The 14,464-nt window shown below is 38.5% G+C and overlaps 1 protein-coding gene across 2 annotated transcripts in view; it reads left to right on the forward strand.

Moving 5' to 3' along the window:
• TG (thyroglobulin) overlaps positions 1 to 14,464 on the forward strand; it is a 167,409-nt gene that overhangs the window by 131,416 nt on the left and 21,529 nt on the right. For both annotated transcript variants that reach the window (XM_080582061.1, XM_080582060.1), the window contains 2 exons: positions 6,360 to 6,524; positions 7,284 to 7,451. In XM_080582061.1, coding sequence (XP_080438187.1) covers positions 6,360 to 6,524; positions 7,284 to 7,451 — 333 coding nt within the window. The remainder of the gene's footprint in view (positions 1 to 6,359; positions 6,525 to 7,283; positions 7,452 to 14,464) is intronic.

Raw genomic sequence — 14,464 nt, forward strand, 5'->3', positions numbered from 1 at the left:
GAGGGGAGCACTGCGCTTGCAAGGCTCCCTCCTATTGTAGCAAAGAGGGGTTTTGCAAGCATCATATCTAAAAAAGAAAATCTTCAAAAAGTTATTTTTGATGAAAGACAGAGACTCCCTCTCTACCCCCTTCCCCCTTTTTAGTCTGGAATTCACCATTCTAATAGACGGCTATAGAGGAAGAAAATATTTATTTCCTCTTTCCATTGCTGGACTGACCTGCTGATGCCCTATCACACTTTGTGCACTAGTGTTTGCCACACATCTGCCAGTTATTTTTCCCAGATAGTTCATTAGCTGTGATAGAGGATCTCAGAGTTGGTCCCAAAGTTTTCTACTCCTCCAGGTTCTTGAAGACAGACTTTGTGTGAAAGCCTGGAAAAATTACAGTAATGTCTTCACATACAGCCCTGCCACCTGGTTGTGTTGTAAGCGTGACTCTGGAGCACCTGCCATCATGCAGAATTAGATGTGTAAAGAAAAGAAATGCAGGATACTGAAATACAACCCTGCAAGGAAAAAAAAAAGCCTCAAGTTGAAAACAACTTCTGAAAATAATTTAAATCTAGTCTTTTGTAGAACAATCTATTAACTAACTGGAAAAAAGAGTTAGTGGTTGGTTTGCTGCAGCTTGCTCATTTTTGCAGGAGAAAAAAACAGGATACAAACAGTCTCTTTAATCTGGCAGTGAAAGCAATAGAAGCCATTAACTGAAACTGAAGACATCCTCAAACAGAAATAAGGTGCCGTTTTCTGTCAATGGAGTGATTATCTTCAGGCACAAGCTGCAAAGAAGAAGATTGTGGTGTCCATTTCTTGGTGGCTCTGAAGCCAGCTTATGCAAGATCAGGTTTTAGCCAAATGTAAGCCTTGTGTTAAGTGATAGGAAGCACTTGAGCTCAGCAGCCAGGAAATGGAAGAGCTTCAGCCATCCCGGAGGTCAAAGCAGATGGTCTGACAGATACTTCTGGCTGTGAACTGCATGCATCTGAGCCTGGAGAGTGCCTAGCTCTATGGGAACACAATCTTTAATAAATAAAATATTGCTGTACAGCTCGCTCTTTTAGGAAAGAAGAAGCATCAGGACATTTCATTGGTTTGACTATTTTCATTAGATATATTTCAATCTAACTTTTTGGGTGATGTAACTGTTACTGCTGTTTTTATTGTCCGTAGTATGCCTCCGGGCAAAAATGAAGTGGGCTTCAAAAGGACTCCGCAGTGTTACAAGCACCCGAACTGCGTTAATTTGAAGGGAGTATTAAAGAGATGAACCTGGCTCAAGCAGGGTTTGCAGAGATCATGATGTGAGGAGAGGAAGAAGGTTTGGGGTTTACAGAGTGTGGGTGATAACTAGTTGCAGTAAAGTTTCTAATCATTAGATCTGTTGTGAATCAGTTTTGAAAAACTTTGCGGAAGTGAGTTTCCAGAGTAAATGAGGAATTAAAAGAGGTTCAGCTCTGCACAATGTATGGGAATATTCTTTTCCTGGTATGTTGGGAGACAGAGGTACATCTTCACAGTAATGGTCTATATATTTTTATTTATAATCTCATCGGAATAGCAGCAAGGGGTGCTATTTAACTAAAAGCCCCTGAACTATCAGAAAACTGAAGCAGAAAACTTGGCTTGCCTAGACAGGAGTAGTTAGATGTGCTCAACAAGTGACGGGACAGGATAATATCTGTGCAGATCTGTGAGCTGCAATGTCCCAAGAGAGCGGTTTGCAAGAGACACCAGCCTCCGCTCAGCTGATCACAGCCTAACATCAAAGCAAGGACTCGTCTTCATGTGATACTGGTTTGATTCATCAGCTTTTCACCACTGTAAGCTGCAGCGTTTCTTTGCATCTCCATTTCTACTGTCCAGCTGAACCTCTAATTATGAAAAGAGAATGCTTGCAAAGCTGCTGGTCCCTGAACTAAACAGTACTAAACGTTTTGCCTTTCTTTTGCAATGTCATCGCTTGTTACATTATGTGCTGTTGCCCAACACTCTCTGCAATGTTCCCAGTAATCTATAAATTTAGAGGAAGAGCGTAATATTGCTGTTTGGGATTGCACAACGTAACTGTGGCTACATTTTCAGCAGTTCAGTACTGAGTGCTTTCGTCTGGTCACTGTCAAAAATGTCATCAGAATTTCCTCTGATGGCAGTGGGTCAGTCTGTAAGGACAACCGAAACAAGAATTATTCATGTGTCAACTTCCATGGAGCCCCCTCCATGGGGTCAAACGGTGCTGAGATAGGAAATACCCCATGGCGACAGGATGGCTATTTTTCACAATTTTACTGTATATTTTTTATTGTTTAGAGGTTTGCTTTATAAAAACTGCTCTGCAGGATTATGTGAAGATCTCAGATGTTGGCTTTAAATGTAAAAATTAGTTCTTGTGTTTATAGGTACAGGAGAATTCCCAAAGAGTTAAAAAGAAGAAAATTAACAAAAAGAACACAGTGGTTTTTTTGTTTCTTTTCCTTTTTTTTTTTTTTTTTTGAGCTGATCTCATGATTTTTGGTTTCCTGATTCATGATTCTGTCATGTTGGTGGTAATATGGGTGTCATGTAATGGAAATGAACAGTCCCTCCACTTTTTTGCTTCTGTCTGAACAGTGCTGTTTTTTAAAGTACACAACACCTTTATTACTGGATACTAGGACTAATCACACAAAGGAATTATAGTTTTAGAGAGAAAGAAACCAAAAGAAATTCTAAGTGCAACTGTGTTATCCTCTGTATCCAATCCTGCCTCTAATGTGGGTCCCGTGTTTAGGGAATATTTCTGCTTAATGTAAAAACTGTTGACTCAAAAAGGAAAAAATTTAATTCTGGGCAGTATCCAGCTTCTGCTCTCACTTATTTGTTCCTGAGTCATTTTTTTGTTTGGTTGATTTTTGTTTTTGGTGAGGATCAGGAAACAACAAGCTGAATTGTGATATAAATTTGTTAGTCAGGCAACTTGTATGGTTTTACTTACCTAAATTCTGTGGTACGAGGAGCCTTGTTTCCAGAGCGTGAAATGTATTTCAGATGCATTGGGGTGGGGGGAACATAATGCTGTTTTTTCCAAATACTGCTCGAGTGATGCCCCAAGCTCCTCTACTGCCTGTGTCCAGTCAAAATACAAAATAAATATGAAAAACAGTAGTTGGAAACCACATCTCTTTCAAACCCTGAATGCAAGACATTCTTCCTGAATGCGGATGTTATCAAAAAAAGCAAACTGAGGAAGTGGCCATTACCATGGAAAATAGATGAAAAAAATAAGTAGAGCTTGTAAGCCTGTTCTAACCACTCACACAAAGAAGGGAAAACATCCACAGCTAGAATAAGGTTCCAAACAAGCCTTGTTCCCCTTGAATTTCCCTCATCCTGCAAACATATTCACAGACATTTTGCATTTTTCTTTTACTTGTAGAGCTTGGGCCATATCTAATGCTACTCCATAGATGTCCAGTCAAAGATTTGCCTGCCCAGGCTTTTAGTTCTCCCTCCACAGAGAGGCCAGGTTGGATGGGGTTTTGAGCAACCTGATCTAGTGGAAGGTGTCCCTGTTCATTGCTGGGGGCTGGAACTGGGTGATCTTTAAGGTCCCTTCCAACCCAAACCATCGTGTGATTCTGTGATTCTGTGACTTGTGGGATGCTTCTATCAATCGCTGTTTGACTCAGTACTTGACCCAAGGGCAGTCTTCTGGTTTGTGGAGATCTGAGAGGAGGAGAGTTTTGCATAGCTTAGAAAGTCCTTGAGAAGTTCAGAACTAAGCACTCACTAGAAATCTTTGCTTAGTCCCTATGAGTTTTTGGACTCTGTGTGTCATCCGCTCTCAGTGCTCACTTTATCTATTTAACTTAGCAACTTCTTCCATTTTCAGAATTTGGGAACTAAAGCCCTCTACTTTTTTATTTATTTTTTCCTGAATGCTGCTTAAAGATACTGGGTACTTGATAAAACATGCTGAGCACTTTCAGATTCAGTGTTAAGTAATGCATTTGTAAAGTTCATGGATGAGTTCTGTGCAATCCTATATGTGGTTTTTCTGCTCTACCAAGGAGGCATGCTATTCCTTGTTCCAAATGAAAAGCAAGGAAGCTGCTTTTCTGGGAGAAGCCAATGTGGGGAGAGTGTTATCCCTTTTCTAGTCTCACCCATCCCAGTTCTGGTGAATGTGCTCTTCCAAAGGCCAGGCACAAAAACAATATTCTCATTCTGCATCTTGGGGACACACCCACACACACAGATGCTCTCATAAAGGATATTTTTCTTTCTCTCTCATGATCAACTGAGTCAGTGCACCTAGTCAGCAGCTGGCTAATATCATGCCTTACAAACACAAAATAGGCCACCACAAGTCCCACGTGAGGATAAAGCCCATTGCTCACTCAAGTTCTCATCTAAATTGTGGACAGAAGTGAAGAATAAGACCAAGTGTTGTTTTATTCCTTCTTTTTCAGTCTTTCTGTTCTCTTAAAACCAGAGATGGCTCTTCTAGTGCCCTAGGACTGACAGTCTTAGCTTTTTCCTTTGCTGATCTGAAACCTTCTGCAACTCAGTCATTAAGCTAATAAATAACTGTGCTTGTTTCCCTGATCCCTTAAAAAGGAAGAGAAACCTTTCAGGAAGGCAGTAGCACTTGCATACTGTGAACTAAAACCACTGTCTCTGCATCTAAACAATAACCTCTTTCTATTTATTTTATTTATTTATTTTTTTGAAACCAATTTCTACAGTTGTGAGCTATGGTGTCCTGTTAGTATCAATGGGTCTGCTTGTTCAAAGTGTAAAAAACATCCTGAGTGATCTCTGGGCTTGGAGATTTGAGACTATTTCAAATTGAGGCTTTGCCATGTTTTCTATTTCTTTTTAACTTGCCCCTGTTTTTATGCTTTTTCAGACTTATAGTTACAGTTTGAGCAGATTCAGTAAAAAATAAGTTAATCAGTTGAATAGATCAGGGTCTTTCATATCATAAATCTAGGGTTTTTTAGAAGACGGAAGCTCATCTTAGCAGTTAGTATAGTGAACTGATATAAATGTCTGGAAATTAGTCATTTGAACCATGTCAGAACTATTCCAGCCTTTCTGTTCTAGGTCAAATCTTATCAGATTTATGCTAATTTATTTGCATTTTTAATAAATAGTTTTTGTTACTCAGCAATGTTATACCATCATTTCCTTTCCCACATTGTCACAGCTGTAAGAAGGATAGGAAAAGAGTCTGGGATGGAGATTGGACTGTAGCCACGTGCTCTGATTTCAGTGTGCTCTGGGTGATCTTCTGCAGCTTGAAATCAAGATCTAGCTATAAATTACCAAACAGTGTTCTTCTATTAATAGTCCGGGATGCTCAGCCTAAGATGTGAAGATTAAACTCTATTCTTTTTTTTTTTTTTTTTTTTAAAAAAAAAAAGCAGTGTAAGTAAAGCACACAAGCTCACTTTCCTTTTACGTAGCTAACTCTGGGAGTGATGAGAGATATAAAACACCAATGGAATTAAGAACTAAGTGTAAGGTCTGGAAACATATTTGGTGGCCACATATGAAGTTTGCATGGTGCATCACAATAATCCTAGTCAGTCACATTTCCTAGTCAGTGAAAGCTCTGCCCATAGTCTAAGTAAATAATAAATTCATGGAAACATGGAACCAGATGGGTTCCAGTTGCTGGGTCCAGTTTCTGGGTAACGTTCATACCATGTCAAATACTGACTTTATTGATGTCTTCAAGTCCAAGTGTAAATGGGTTAGGCTTTTGATCCTGCTACCTCTGTTTACAGTTCTTCTAGATCCTCAGTCTTCCTTGAATTAGCTATCTTAAAGTTCCTAGACTAAATTTATTTACAGTCAATACAAATAGTCAGTGACCATTTGATCTTGTACCAGCATTGTCCTAAGGTATAAGTAGCTCTTCTTCACTGGTTCATTTATAAAGATCATGCTCAAGCTCTTTCAGTCCTTGTTTTTAAAAGTTAAGCAAGCCAAATTCTTCAGTCTCCTCTTGTAAGATGGGCTCTCCATTCTCTGATATGCCTCACAGTACCTTCTTTTTATCTGTTCCTTTCTAAATGTGTCTTCTTCCAGCAAAGTTTTCAGAAAATTATTGCATGGATGATCTGTGACTTGGTTATAGCCATAATTTAGAGCCTTTTCAGAGGTCCCCTGAAATGACCATGACAGAGCTGAGAAACAGCCAAACCTCTCCTTTCCCCTCTTCATCATTACAACTTGCTCCTTATTTTTTAAATACCAGTGTTTTGCATTCTGCAACTGAGTAGATTTTGCTCCTCATCTTTCTTACCCTCACCAGGGTCCAGGTGTTTTGAGAGGATGTGGTGACTGATATTGTCTTCTTTTTCCAGGGAGGTTCAGCTTTTTCTCCAGCGTCCATTATTACTAAGAGAAGAGCCCAGACCCAAGCAGCAGTCCTGGCTGAGGAAGTGGGATGCTCTTCACCCACCAATGGGGAAATCATGGCCTGCCTTCGCCAGTTGCCTGCTCGTGTCCTCAATGATGCACAGACTAAGGTACACCACAGCAATACATATGCAATTGTGTAAGGAACCAACAAGAAGTTTCCACTGACATAAAGCACTGAGGAACCTAAAAATATAAATTGGGCTGAATCCTTGTGAAAGAGGAACTGTACTGTCTTTGGTGGAGTGGTGGTGATGTCCATGACATCTGTCTCTGACCTACGAATACTCACAGCTTGGTTCTCCTTCAGACTGAAATCCTTTTACACTACTTGGAAGACTACAAGTCTTCCAAAATTAATCCCAGTATAGTTTTTTCCTTCTTTCAGTCTCCTCTAATCTGCCCGTGGGTGTTACTCTAGAGAAGAATCATGTCTCTGCAGCTCAGTAATTGCATTCTTGCAGAAAAAGGAAGGGGGGAGGGATATCTGTGCTGTGTCTTAAGTGGGAGGCTTGTGAAAGCTGCAGTACAAGCAATTCCAGAGATGGGTCCTTTACCCACAGGTTAAAACACCCACTGACAATACATTACTCAATCAGGACTAGCAGAGAGCCCATCCCTAATTTAAAATACTATTTCTATGACTATAAGACCATGAATGCTCTTGGCCTATTCAGCTCATTTTACCTACTGAGGCTGTCAGTAAAAGCATTGCTTCTTGCAGTGATGACTTTGTGCTTACATTAACACATCACTTGTTCACTTTGAGGCTATCAGCTCAGTTCTCTGAAACATAATTAAAACAGAAATGACCAGAGTAAGCTAATTTAACTGCACTATTATTGTTTGTTTTTTTTTTGGTAACCTAGCTCCTAGCGATAAGCGGCCCGTTCCAGTACTGGGGTCCAGTGATGGATGGAGTTTACCTCCGGGAACCTTTAGCTAAATCCCTGCAGCGCTCTCAACTTCGGAAAGTAGATCTGCTTATTGGAAGTGCTCAGCAAGATGGGCTGATCAGCAGAGCTAAGGCAATTAAGGTAGGAAGAGACTAAGAAACGGATGGTATTGCTATTATTTTAGTGATGACAATAATCATATGCAGCCGGGGCAGATGCTTTTTAGCTTCCACAGTTTGAGAGTTATACTCTATGGAAATATGTGAAGGTATTGTCCATCACCAGCTAGTCTTTAGATGGATTAAAGGAATTATAATGTTTGTTGATAAACGCTTCTGGGGGAGATATGAAAATGTGAGAAATCAGCAATGATTTAACATGTATTTATGGAGCAGTATGTTTTAGTGTCTCTAAAATCCTATTAGTATTTCAATGTCAGTTGTACCTTACTAAGAGGAAAGCAGGTTCATGTTAAACTTATTTTGTAGGTTCCTCACTAAGGAACACAGCTAAGTCAATTTTTCCATGCCAACCTTTTTCAGTGATAACCTTTTTTCTCCATTGTTCATAAGATATACGCTCTCTTGTAAAGGTGCTTCTGAATAAGGACAAGGTATGGCTAAGAAAAGCACTTGATTGATATATAAGAGCTGAGATTTCAGGCCATAAGCTGGTGAAATAAAAAATAATTGGTACTTACAAAGCTGTACTTTGGACATAAGTGCTCAAAAGCTTGAAGTTCTTCCTTAAGGAATTGCACTTCTTCTTGTGAACTCTTTGTCACTATCTGTTCTTCAGACAGCATATCAACCTCTTCTAGTTCACTTGCACATCTCTACAATGGGAACTGTAGCACTTCCCATTTAACATTACTAAATTAAATTAAATGACACAAAATGCTCAGATATATGTTAAGAAATCAATAGGAGAATGTAACATGGCTGGGATTATTTTAAAGGTTATCTAAATGAACTGCACATCTGTTGCTATCTTTCTATAACTCTGGGGATTTAATCTCTCTCTCAATGAAAGGTCAATCCTAGCTTCTCTTTTCTGGTAATCAGTAGCAGATAGACCAATTTACTTCGGGATTAATGACAAAATTACCCCTTTGAAAGAAAGCTTTTTGATTCATACGAAGAAAGTTGATATCGATTGTTTTGTCTCCATCAGAAGTTTTCTGCTGTTATTTCATGTATTCTCTCTTGAAACCAATTAAAAGTGGAAGTCAGGCAGAGGAAATGGACTGTGATCCTTGAGGCTGCAGATACTGATCTAGACCCTGTAAAAGGGCAATAAACCTCAGTAAGCCAAGTACAAGTCCTGTGATAAGGTTAGGAAGTGAAATTCTTTCATTTACCACTACTTCCACATGTGACAGTTGTTTGTAAAACAGAAATTAAATTCCTTGGTGTACTGGAAATTATGCAGCAAATCATGGCGTTAATGAAACCCACAACTGTGAACATCCAGCACTGTCATATTGAAATGAAAAGCAAAAGAAAAAAAAAAAGCCTTTAATCAGAGCTCAGTAGTAAAACGTTGCCTTTCAAAAAAGAAAATCAAGAGTATCTTCTTTTTATTTTAAAGGCTTGCAGAAAATACTTTTGAAAGGGGACTCAAAGTTGGTGCAACTCTGCCCTAAGAAATGGTTATGACTACCTTAACCCGAGAGGCCTGTTTTAAAATCTATTGTTGGAGATCGCCTGATCTCCCTTGGAAAGTGTTTAACTATCCTTACTTAGAAGGTTAGTTACCTTCTTTATTATCTATTATAATAGTATATACCTCATTCGGTTTACTGCTGTAAGTCAGATTCCATCTCTGCTCCAAAAAATTCACAATATTCATGGTAGGCCGTTATATTTTGTTTTCTCCAATTTGACTTCCTTAAGCTCTTTTCTTGTTCTTACTGAAAACTGCTGATTTTTTAATCCACATTTTCCTCTAGTTCTGTCTTCCTGTGTCTTCGTGTTTTGAGGGCTTGAGGGAATATGACAGTTTTGAATGGTCTGTCTTTCTATCTTCAGATTTTTACTTAAAGATATGCATTGAGGTTAAAGATTCCTGATTCTTCCCTTGTGCATGGACTTACTTTACTAATTGCTAGGAAATTTTTATGTTTCCTCCATTGCTGAGCTATTTGAGCATTGCTACATCATAGCTCTGACCATGCATGGTTGCAACCAAAGTCAGATGATAAAATCCTGAGTAGGCCACAGACACATTTAGCTACAGTGAAAGAAGCTAATGCAGGTGGTGGTTGTTACTGAGAAGTCTGTGCTTTGTTTCCTCTGTCATAATGTCATATGGGATACTTCATCTGTCCTAACTCTCCTCTTCCAAAAATAAACCAACAAGAAGGATTTGCAACTACCCACACTGTGTCTGCTCTTCTGCTTTATAAATTTGAAGGCTTCCCTTGATGTCAGTCTGACCTGCATCTCTCTGGGAAAACCCAAAGCTGGTTTTACTTATATGCTAAGGAAGGTGGGATGGCATGGCTAATGGATAGAGCACTGAACTCAACTCAGATAACCAAGACAGTTCCTAGTTTGCCTTTGACTACAACAAAGTTATTTAAGCTATTCTACAAAGAGGGTACTAAACCTCCCTGGGGTAAAGCCATCCTTTCTTATCAATCAGTATTGCAACAAGGAGAAAATCCACCTGTGACTGTGAATGTGTTCCAATTCCATAGTGAAAATAACCATGCATTTATCTGGGCAGATAAACGGCACAGCTAAAGGGTACTGTGGCAGGTGTATCGAATTGGCAAAATCCTTCTTTTCTATCTGTTTTAGGATGATTTATTTAATCCTATAAATGGTGAAGAGACACTTTTACCCATTTAGATGCAAGCAAGCTTGAGACAAGATGCAAATCTTATCACTTCAGATTGAACTTGCATGCAAATTTTAGAAACTGTTAGCAGTCAAGTCTTCGGAGTGAGACTAAAACCTCTAGACTGCAACTAGACCTGAAGATGGGAAACACAGTTGGCACCATGTTGTTCTGTGGGGGCTTACTGGCATTTGGTTGTGTTGTGTGCATCTGTAATCCTGCTATAAGACTACACTTATGACTGTTAAGACCTCTGGTATTAAAAATGAAAAAGAATGACAGAAGGTACGTGAGAAACCAGTTACGTGCTAGCAAAACTCAAGTTTTCTAGAGTGCTTTTCTATTTTATTTTATTTTTTAATTAAAAGCTGAGGTCTCTTGATGATGCTTGTATCAGAGAGTATGCTGAATATCCGTGCCTAATGTCTTGCCCTTGGAAGTGACTGTTTTACGGCATTCACCCAAACGCTTCTTCATATGAACTGAGATAGATTTACCACTTCCTGGAGCATGTTGTACTTATCCCCAGTACAGCCATCTGATAGTTAAGACTAAGTGAGAAACAAAACAATGGTTGTTTAGGGAACAGCAAGTGGTACCATAATGCATTATTATGTGGCATATGGAGCAGTTAGGCCTGAACCTGTTATCACAAATCCTATGGCAGACCTTCAAGGATATTAGTGGTGTACAGTCATAGATTAGGACAGCTGAGCAGAAAACTCTAAAAATTTTTATCTCAATTCCCAGCTGGGCAAAATTTTATCACTGTGCTAAATGTGATGCTCAGGTGAGAGGATATAATAGTTCCCATTGGCATTAAATGTACAGATTCTCTCATACTGATCTATATCTGTGATTGTCTGAATATGCATGTAAGTTAGTACGGCCCTGTTTATGTCCTCCATATGTTCTGTACCTTCAACATAATCTCCATATTGCAAAGATTGTTGACTTACTTTTTAGCTGGAAGACTAAGTTTGCAGTGTGTGTGTTCTCTTTCTCTCCCTAGTACAAATCTAGTTGGCTGCAGGACCCAGAACCAGGACATATGGGAGTGGATAGACAGAAACACAGTTCATTCACCCCATGTAAGCAAATGGATCTATGCAGACCAGATCTTTCGTCCTGTACTATAGTACAGTCAGTTAATTTCTTTACGGGTAAAGGTATTCAACAGATGGCAGATGTGTATATATCAGCTGTAATGACCTGGGGAGCAGTGTTCTGATAAATTCCATCAGTGAAGAGAATGGATTGATATCAGCTCTTTACTTCATCTTGCAACTAGCTGGAGTAATTGAAACACTTTGCTGAATGGTTAGCAGGGTTTTTCAGCATCTTTTGTGATGACATTAAAACAAAACACTTAAGACCTAACACCTCTACGTACTGTGTTAGTGTTATCACTATTCCAATTTCTCAGAAAAGTATGTTTTACCCCTTGGAAGATGTAAACATCTGTTTACCAAACTGCTACACTTTCTTTTTAAATAAAACACTGGACCAGATTCACTCATATGCTCATATGCTCCTTCAGCCACAAGAACAGTAAACATTATTTAGCTCATTATTTGGGCATTTATGAGTGTTTTGCATGACCAGAGCAGTGAGAAGCAATGTGCCTGCTGACTTTAATTATTTTCTTAACTACTTTCTAAAAAAATATATAAACCCCAATTATAACTCTGAGGTCTGTTGTTCATACCTCTTTAAAGGTTAGCAGAGTGTAAATTATTTTACATAATGTGCAGCTGTTTCTACTAATCTGGTAGTAGCTGTTGTATCTGCTTGAAAACTGTTCCTGGGTTATATAGTTTCAAAGGGGAAACATTTGTTGGACATGGAAAATTGGTCAAATTGAAACAATTTCTGAACAGTTAAAATGGTTTGTCTTTTTAATGTTTCATGGATTTTATTTTGACTGTATTGCTTTAATTGGTGATATGTTAAAGTCAGATGTTTAAATTACATTGTATAGTATCCGAAGCAACACGTATTGAAACATCATATTTCAGAACGTGCAATGTTAGTGCTGGTTGGGAAGAAAATCTCAAAATGTCTTACAATTGCCAGTTCTGTTTTTCATCCGTCTTTGCCCGTTGAGTCCTTTTTCAGCTGACTAGTCACATTGCATGGACCCCACTCAGTTAATGATTGCTGAGAAAGGTCACCAGAATTTTTGGGGCATTTTGAAGATCACAGAAACTAGTACATAGGCACACTAAAAACCTAAAAGCAACCGCACTGAGTCAGATCAAAGGCCTATTTAGCACAGAACTCTGTTTTCAGCAGTGGCTAAGACATGGATGTTTGTAAGAATAGGGCAAGCATATACGATACTTTTGGTAAATGCTCACTGAACCTCTAGACTTTGTAGCTTAGTGACTTCCTAACCTGAATTGGTCTTTCTGTATTTAATAACCATCAGCTGATCTTTTATTTTTTTTCCCATAAACTTCCTCATGAGACTTCATCTTCACCAATTTTGATATCCCCAACACCACAAACAAGGAGTTCCTCAGCTTAACCATGTGTTGTATGATTATCTGTCTCCTTTCTCTCTGCTTTTTAACCATATTGTTTATTTGATGGTTGGTAGTTGATGAGGCAGTGAATGATCAGTTCCTAGGATACGTAGTCAATAACCTCAAGTATTCTTTTTCTCTTTCTTTCTTTCTTTCTTTCTTTCTTTCTTTCTTTCTTTCTTTCTTTCTTTCTTTCTTTCTTTCTTTCTTTCTTTCTTTCTTTCTTTCTTTCTTTCTTTCTTTCTCTTTCTTTCTTTCTTTCTTTCTTTCTTTCTTTCTTTCTTCTTTCTCTTTCTTTCTTTCTTTCTTTCTTTCTTTCTTTCTTTCTTTCTTTCTTTCTTTCTCTCTCTCTCTCTCTCTCTCTCTCTCTCTTTCTCTCTTTCTCTCTTTCTTTCTCTGTTTTAATTATCCATGACAGGTGTAGGGAAAAAAATGTAGCAAATCCTTTAAAAACAAACAAAAATAAAAACCAACAAACAAAATGAAAGCATGAAAGTTGATTTAAAACATGAAATTTCGTGAAAATTGCTTCACATTTATGAGCTTGGTCTCTGCATTGATACAGAAAAGCACGTGTTTTTAACTATAGTTACTAGTCAAATCCACCAGTCCCAGTCACCAAATGAGAGATTCCTAATTAGACAGCAGCAATGCTTCCAGTGGTTAGTTAGTAGCATGATTTGAAATCTACCAAAGCCAATGGAAAAGTTGCTTCTGAAATCAGTGAATTTGCAGTCAGGTCTTCAGAGATAATTTCCGTTTCTTGCAGAAAAATATATGTGTCCATGCCATATGCAAACTGAGTGATTTTGCAGGCAAGTGTATTATGCAGTTTCATATGTGGCTTTTGTGCACTTGAAATACCGTATCAGCTCTGAGTTGCAGATCTTTTTCAGAATACAGCCATGCTACTAAAACTGGCACCACATGACTCTTCAGTTTGCATGGGCCAAAATCTAGCAAAAGAATTATTTATTACAAAGAAACTTGCCAAGATCTTTTTGGGCATTGGGATATTTGGTAGTGTTTTGAAATCCCTTGTAAAGTCATTTAATCACACTGCACAAAACATTAGAGCACATCAGTAAAGACAGGCCTAGGCATCAGCAGTGGAGGACTTATTTTCCATCTTTCATTTCTGTGAATCTGTTGAAAAGTAATTATTCCCTCTGTACTTTCTGTGTAGGGTTGTGGAAAGACCTTCTAGCTGCATGATGAAAACCAGCTGTGGACCATCAAAATAATATATTCAATAAATATTCTGGTAACTGGACTGGGCAGACACTGGTCTATCTTCTTTCAGACTAGCTGCCCAAAATAATATAGATGGGATGGTTTATTATATCTTTCTCTCTGGAGCTCTAATATCAAATTTCAGCCAGCCTTCACCTGTAAGGTGCTCTCTTTAGAAAAGACTTAATCCATGGGAATGTTCAGGTTACAGGTTTGTTTCTTTTTAAGGAAGTTGCTCTGTTTCTGAACTTGAAATAAAATCTGTTTAAAAAAATAAATTGAAGAGTCAAAATTGATAAAATAAAAAAAGCTTCCTTATAGAAAGATGTGTTGAAAACTTCCCACAGTCTTTAACTTTGGTAAAAATAGGGTCAGATAAACAGTTTGGCATAGGAGATGGTCCCCCTGCTATCAATAATTCTGCAGTGACGTGTCCTGCTCTGTGGGAAATGCCTTTATGTCAAGAACGGTTTCAGTCTCTCAGACTCATGAATAGGGCATTTCACTCACTGAAAGGCATAGGGGTTATGATTTTTGAACATCATGTCT

Source organism: Anser brachyrhynchus (assembly GCF_964034855.1).
Source record: "Anser brachyrhynchus genome assembly, chromosome: 2".
Taxonomy (NCBI): domain Eukaryota; kingdom Metazoa; phylum Chordata; class Aves; order Anseriformes; family Anatidae; genus Anser; species Anser brachyrhynchus.